This window comes from Mytilus edulis, chromosome 8 (genome assembly GCF_963676685.1).
Source record: "Mytilus edulis chromosome 8, xbMytEdul2.2, whole genome shotgun sequence".
Taxonomy (NCBI): domain Eukaryota; kingdom Metazoa; phylum Mollusca; class Bivalvia; order Mytilida; family Mytilidae; genus Mytilus; species Mytilus edulis.
In genome coordinates this window covers 44,006,956-44,015,062 of record NC_092351.1, presented here as the reverse complement: position 1 = coordinate 44,015,062, position 8,107 = coordinate 44,006,956, and the positions used below count along the sequence as shown (strand labels likewise).

The following is an 8,107-nucleotide window of genomic DNA, read 5'->3' as shown; positions in this document are numbered from 1 at the left end:
CATTCAGTTGTGGGATATATAAATGCTTGTATTTCCTAGCAGAATTATTTTGATATATGGCAGCTGCTCATAAGGGAGCTATTATACCAAAAGCTCCAAAAAGGGAAGTCGAAATCATCCTTTAAACATAAGACACACATGTGGAGCAAGATCTGCTTATCTCTCCAGAGCATCTAAGATAACCCCTAGTTTTTGTTGGGGTTCGTGTTGCTCAGTATTAATTCAATGTTGTAGTTTGTGTTTTATTTTTACCCATGGCGTTGTCAGTTTCTTTTTGGATTATGAGTTTGAATGTTCCTAATTTAGAATGAGATACAACAGAAGTCAACCGATGTTGAAAATTCTTCTTAAGATTCATTTTAACGTTGCAAATTAAGGCCAAAAGAACTAAAATATACTGAACCCATAAAAAGGTGAAATCAGCTATAAAAAATAAAATTGTTCGAGACGACAATAATAATAGAAAAAAAGTTTGTCGGAGATTTCTGTCCCTTTATATTTTGCGTGAAGGGAAACTGTATTTCCTAGTATTGATGATGATTGACTTCAAGACCCTTAAGTAGCTATGTAGTGTATATTGATTTTCATGATGAACTTGATCAATGTATTACAACATCAGATAGAATCAATGCTTAAATATCTGGAATTGAAAAACAGTAGTTTTGTACAGCATTAATTTTTATAAGGTTGTGTGAACAGTCGAATAAAAAAGAAATAAGTGTGCCTTCATTGTAATTCTTGAAATTTGATGCAAGAGCATAACGATCTGTATTGGGGGTTATACTGCTAAAGTTATATAATGTGTAAACACCTCTAATTATAAGCTATAAAGGTCAAGTAGTTCGCGATATTTTCCAAGTAGGTTTAACAAAATTGCAAACAAATCTACTGTGTGGTGGGTTAGCATTAGTTAACTGTCACTATCCTATAGATTAAAAAATGTTGGTTATATTTATCAATTAGATTCTTCATTGAAGGTTGAAAACGAATGCTGTGTTTATCAATAATTCGTTTGACGTGTCATTTGTATGCAAAAGTGACATCTCTTTGTACAATGTTTCTATTCGAAACTTGTATCGAATTAAATGTGTTTATTGTCTCATTTGAACAGGTTCATAATTTCATCTTGACGAATAAGTATTTGATTTATTTTTAAATTATTACAAAATTTATAAATCTAATAAATCTTAGTATTTATTATTGATGTATTAAAGACATTTAAAAGTGTATCTATTATTTCGTTTTTTGTTTTGTTTGGAAACGCTTAGTTCATAGTTTTACCGACCGTAAAAGACCCTAATGGGTAGTCATTTGTCGTGAAAAAAATACACAAGGTACACATAAGCAGAAATACTAAAATAGAACACCATTACGACCACTTTATTCCAAAAAATGTATACTCATGTCAAATGCATAAGTGAGAAATTATGATTGGAACCAACATAAAACAGTTTTTACTTTTACAAAAAGACTATAAATGAAACCCGCTTGTTATTATCTCTCCATGAAAGGATGCTACTGCTTCTTCGTATGTTTCAGATTGGTGAAAATATTGAGAAAAAAAAGTATTAACCTACGCATGTGTTTCTGCTATCATTTAACACACTATTCCTTTCATTAATATTTTTTTTTCATTCCTTCATAATTATGACCTTCCAGTCTTTTTTCATTTTTACATATAATGGTCTGTTTTTTAAGTGGAAATTGAAAACGATTGGCAATCAGCGAAAAGTAAGGGATCTTTCTGGTAAACCGGATGACGATGTTTATACTAGAAAGCTAGTGTTCACTGTCATGATTTTTTTGGTTTGATTTGTACATTTAAAAAATATATTGATATTGGGAGTTTTTGGTTTGTTTTTTTGTTGTTGTTCCATGTGTAATATATTCAAAATATATAGACAAAACAAAGTATCTTGAGAAATACATTTCGTATGTGTCAACCCGATCACTATGAATTGCATAGAGATTAGTATATGGCCTTTTCAATATCGGCCAGGGTATCATCCCGGGACCCCATATTAACCTGAGACGTAGTCTAAGTGTTGATATGGATCGAGGGATGATACCCGGGCCGATATTGAAAAGGCAAAAGTCTTGGTATTTATTTTGGTTATGATGACGAATACTGCTTGATATTAGATATAGAAGATGTCTTAGATGTATTCGAGTATCAAAAAGATAATAACTTAAAAAATATGTAGATGTCAATTACGAAGCTGTTCTTTCAACGGGAAAACTCAAAACACAACCTTTGCACGTAATGAATTAGAATTAGATAATTACAATCATTTTGTCATAGCCTTTTCCTTTGGTAATTCATTGAAAAGTGTGGTTATAAAATTTTACACAAATGAACATATAAGCTTTCATTCTCTGGTGAAAAATGAAATATAAAAAAACAGAACGCCGAGGAAATTCAAAAAAGTCCCTTATCAAATGGCAAAATCGAAAGCTCAAACATATCAACTGAATGAATTACAACTGTTATATTCCATACTTGGTACATGCATTTTTTTTATGTATAAAATGGTGGATTAAACCTGGTTTTCTAATTAGCTAAACCTCTCACTTTGTATGAAATTCGCATAAAAATCCATTATATTGACAACAATACGTGAACAAAAACAAATGGACATAGTGGGTAAAAATGTTTTAGATTTAGAGAAATGTAAAAACTAATCCCAAAAGTATTTCGTAAATGAGGATGGATTGTGAAATGTGTCGACAACTTTTAATTAGGTAATTCCTTGCTGGTATTTTGTCGCTATGAAAGACATGAAGCATGTATGTTGAAATGTGTCTTTTTCAGTCTCACGCACATTTTTGCCGAATATTTCCCTCTCACATGTTTATAAATGTATACCATTCAATGATCACGACGTTTACTCGTTAACCATTCGTTTGTACAGTCCCTTTTGCTAAAACAGGTCCATCTTTATACAACAGCAATGTAGGCCATACTACAAATTCCACGGTTGTTCCAGATCTGTTATATTTATTAAATTTCGTAGAGTCAATAAGTTTTCTTTCACAGTTTTTGTATTCGATAACCATCGGTGGATCAGCAATACATATGCACCAGCAAAGTTCAGAACATTTTTTAACAAAAATTATTTCATTTTCTGTAGCTTCCTTGTTTGATTTTAGATAGTCGTCAACACATCTCTGAAAAAAAAATTAAGAGAAATCTGACCAAAATGATAATGTATTGAGTTGAACATAGAGATATTTGGAGATATGACTTTAGAAAATATATAAAACACAGTAACACTGAGAGACAGCTATTTATGATCATTTATGCATTATATGTTCAGAATGAAGTATCACAAATGCCTTCAATAAAATTGGTTATTACGAAAAGTTCTCGAAACATTCTGTATATGCAATGAAAACACATTTAATCAAACGAAGAGATTTCCCAAATTCATGAAAAAAATTTGGAGATATAATCAGTACAAAGAGAGAAAATGGTCAACGAAAATTATGTTACAATTCTACACAGCATCACTGAAGAGACATGTTTGGTCGAAATGAACATCTGATGCAGAAAAATTGGTACCGTTAATGTTGTTACTTCTACTGGGTCGATGACTCTGCTGGTGGACTGTTAGTCCCCGAGGGTATCACCAGCCCAGTAGCCAGCTAGCGCAGTACTCCGGTACTGGCATGAAAATACGGATTTTTTGTGTTGTTAAATTTGCTGTTACAAAATGTTAAAAATTATTATAAATTAAGGAATGCATTTTCCTCATGCAAAGCTCTGATTCCTTTCACGGATTTGGCTATACTTTTTGGAACTTTTGGATAATAGCTCTACATCTTTTATATAAGCTTTGGATTTTACATACTTTGGCCACTATCATCACTTAAGAGACATGTTTTGTCGAAATGTGGATCTCTAGCAGAAACATTGGTACCGTTAACGTTGTTAAAACAACAAACTTTAAATATAAATGCACACCTCTTAAACGGCAGAATGCGACCAAATTGAACAACGTTAACAAGAGAGAAAAGGAATTAACATTTCACACGACTATGCATCAGATTTCCATTGACAGAGCTTAAGGCAGTTCTAATTCCACTGCTATTTATTTTCGGAATCGCAAGTAGTTTAACAGTTTGAACTGTCAATCAAATGATTTACTGTTCAACTTCAATTTTTTTAAACTACACAAAGATTAGTTTTGATTATATATTTTGCCGCTTTTGATTTGTGCATTTTCAATTTACTTCGATGCTACATAATGAAATTATCCTATTATTAGTGAAGATTTCAACACCTCAAATGAAAAACGAACTCATGCATTGACATGGTTCAAGTTTACTTATGGTAATACTTATAAATACCGTATACGGTCTACGGTCATTTCAGTTTCTTAAGTTTGAATAAAATATAAGCAATTGTGTTAGATTTACATACTTTTACTGCTGTCTCCATCAAGCGCTCATTATTCTGACGTTGACTTCTAAAGGTTTCAATGAAAGGCTTAATTGAGTCGTCTTCTTCGGAGACTGTGATGTTGCATTTACCATGGATATTTTTATTCTGGAAAAAAAAGAAATGTTGGATTTTTAGTCATTGTTTGGCAAAATGAGTGTGCTAAACGTTTTGATTTATGTGAAGAGTTTTGTGGACTGTGGATTGTTTTTCTTTGGTAATGATCTTTTTAGTACATTATTCTGACGTTGATTTCAAAAGGTTTCAATGAAAGGTTTAATTGAGTCGTCTTCTTCGGTGACTGTCATGTCGCATTTGGCATGGATATTTTGATTCTGAAAAAAAGAAATGTTCATTTTTTTTCATCGTCTGGCAAAATAAGTGTGCTTTACGTTGGTTTTTTTTTAAAGTTTTGTGGACAGTGTTTCTCTTTGGTAATGATCTTTAAGTGTTGTCTTACCGCCTAGGAGTTCCGCCCCCATGTGTTGCTTCTGTGTGAAATTTTGTGAATAAGGGGTCATTTTTCCCCTGTCATTGTGTACTTAGTTTGTTTTTGTCTTATCTTCTTGTTTACTCTTCTAATTTTATGAACTGACTTCGACATGGTTTTAGCTTTAGCCTTTACCTTTCAAAGTATGTACACAACATACAGATTGAATCAGTTCTTTATGCATGAAAAGAAAAAATTCTAAGGAAAGTTCAAAACGGCGAATCATTTATCAAATGGCAAAGTTAAAAGTTCAAACACATCACATAAATGGAAAACATCTCTCTCAATCATATTGACAACAATGTGTGAACAAAACAAAACAAACATATGATGTACTTAAAAATGTCAAAAATAAGGCTACAGCAGTGAACATTGTGTCATAATCTTAATCCCTATAAAACAAACAAAATTAATTATAAGAAAACAAAGAAAAACAAAATGACATATAGATATAGCTTATAAGAAAACATAAAAGACAAGATTACAAAAATAACCATAGCACAATAAAACGCCAAAGGGTAAATAATTGTCAGTAGCTTAAATATATACTTCAAGAACATCATGTATTATTTGTGCTGTTAGTTTTTCTTTTTTTTTATTGCTTAAAATACCATGCTCAATGTATTTATTTTGGCAGCAATATAACATGTATATATGTACAAACTAAAAAATAGTTGCTCAATTATGCTCCTATACTACTTCATATACGGTTAGGTTTTTTTTTGTTATTTGTTATCTGTTTTTCAAAGTAATCAATAGCTAGATAGAAATGTGGTTTTTTAAGGTTGATGGGGTTTTTTTTATTTCAAAAGCCAGATAACTATATAATTTGATAAAAATACTTACGATGTCATTTTTACTTTCGTCTTGTAAATTCAACTGGAGAGCAACATCCCGAAGCAGCTTCTCAATAACTTTGGCTTGGTTCTGAGATAACTTGCTACATGTAGTATAACACCACTTGTGTAATAAGAAAAATAATAATGCATTGGCAAACAGTAAATAAAAGCAATTTATAATTGTTTAAAAGAGCTTAATTTCTATATCTTTGGATGGCAAAACCGTGATCAAAAAAAATTATCGATTGATTGAAGGAGATACACTTACACATTTTAAGTATTTGACAGCTGATTCTTATACAATAACGAAAGTCATTTTTTAAAGTTTGTACATGTACATGTATATGCAATAAACTATCGATTCAGTAGATAACAGTTGTCGATAATTCTGTCTTTTCAGAATGTCTAAATACTAAAGAAAGGTGATGTGACATGATGGTCAATAAGATGAGTGTTAATAGACATACACGTAGATCAAAGTTTATAATAAGAAAAGTATACTGTATGTGGCATTTTTTTCAAGTATGTTCAAATCTTTACTTCTTACATCAACTATCTTCAGTAAAATCTTTTCTGGGACAGCAGTCTTATTTGTCTTGCATTTTGTACTTATTTCTTCAAAAGCGTCTGTCCATTCATCGGTATAAAGCGAACTCCATCTTTCTCCAAGTTTTGTAGGCCTGTTTGGGTCCCCAAGATCTGTTATGGACGGATTTCCTTTTGCTAGTTTCTCTCCGGCTATTTTACTTAACCTATGTTTACAATAAATAATGTATATGCACTTAACAGTGGTAGAAACAACATTTTGTTGGATACGAATGTTAACAACAATATCGTGCAAGGAGAGAATAGAAAATGTTTCTCAAACGAAACTTTAGACAGAGTAAAGTTTCTAAGGAAACATCATTAAACTTGTAATTAAAAAGTAGATATTTAAAATGAAAACAAACATATTTTATCATTGAATCTAATTAAGGCATGCAGTAGACATTACGGATACTTATCATATGAAAAGATTTAAAAGCGCGATCGGTTCTAGTATGTCAATGGCATTAAAGACAACACAACAATATTTGTGTTTACAGAAAATACTTTAAATGTAGATAATGATTATGGGTACATGTAGTATTTCTTTATTTTCATTATATACTTAATAATTTTGGATATCCTGTTTGAGGTTGAATAAACTTCTTACCTTGATAGAGCAGCTTCCTTATCCCTTTCTAATATTTCATTTTTCCTTTTCAGTCGCTCATTTTCTAAATATAACTGTTTGTTTTTCTGATCTATTTTATCCAGCATGTCCTCTTTTATTTTCAATTTAGTGGTCAACGTACTAAAATCATGATCAGTAGCACATGGGAATAGTTTTGGAGTTTTGTTTTGTGGTTGTCCTCTACTTTTATTCGCCATTCCGTATATGAAGTCTCGACCGAGTGTAGGTTATTCTTAAAACACAATACATTCAAATCAGAATAAAAACAGATTATACAAAATATATTTTCAGACGTGATTAACTTAAAAATGATATAATGATTAAAAAAAGATCGAAATTTAAATTCGAAAAATTGTTTAACTGAAATCAAAAGTTAATTCAACACTTATTTTGACGAAATCAACTTAAATAAATATTTCAAAGTGTTTGTTTTAAAATAAGAGAATATAACAAAAAATAGTTTTATTTATATTCTGCTTACAAATTTTATGATTTTAAATAAATCCTTACCTGGTAAATGTTGATGAGTCGGGGAAGCTTAATTTGGAAAAAAAAAACTCGGAAGCAATCTGACCAGGAAGTTATTTACTTTATCTGATACGTCATTATATATGTTTACCTTAAGTGTGTGTACTTTATGTATGCTAATAATCAACCTGTGCATGATACTAATCTTATAATAGACTACACATCAAACTAGAAACCCATTTTGGTATTATTATTCTTATTACACACTTCTGATAGATATTGTCAATTTTCTCTTTCGCATTTGGCATATTTCAATTTCATTGTTTAGCATGTACATGTACAATATTATACCCAGTCCCATCAGAGTTTCTTGCTGTTTGCAGTTATTTGTCTTCTGGAAATAGCAGGATAACTTATTAGTTTCTAACCATTACAGCTTATTCGAAAACCAAAAACGAACCTGCAAAATTTCTACGCCTTTTTTTGAATTAGCCGTCATCAGGAACGCCGAATATTTAAAAATTAATGATGTAAAATAAACGAAAAAATTGGAAAGAAGAACTATCGTAAATTGGGTTATTTTGGTTGTAGTTTAATAATGGTTTATTCGGTGCCTCTAATGAAAGTGCCAAAATTAAACACACGAAAATAAA

At 30.9% G+C, this 8,107-nt stretch overlaps 1 protein-coding gene across 1 annotated transcript; it reads right to left on the bottom strand.

Annotated features, from left to right (window-relative positions):
• Window positions 1–1,359: 1,359 nt before the first annotated feature.
• Window positions 1,360–7,592, bottom strand: LOC139485651 (uncharacterized). Its single transcript, XM_071270275.1, has 6 exons — window positions 7,497–7,592; window positions 6,966–7,218; window positions 6,318–6,522; window positions 5,778–5,891; window positions 4,424–4,549; window positions 1,360–3,168 (listed from the first exon to the last, which is right to left on the bottom strand). The coding sequence occupies exons 2-6, from the start codon at window positions 7,181–7,183 to the stop codon at window positions 2,893–2,895; spliced, it is 939 nt and encodes a 312-aa protein (XP_071126376.1). The 5' UTR covers window positions 7,184–7,218; window positions 7,497–7,592; the 3' UTR covers window positions 1,360–2,892.
• Between the last annotated feature and the right edge of the window lie 515 nt (window positions 7,593–8,107).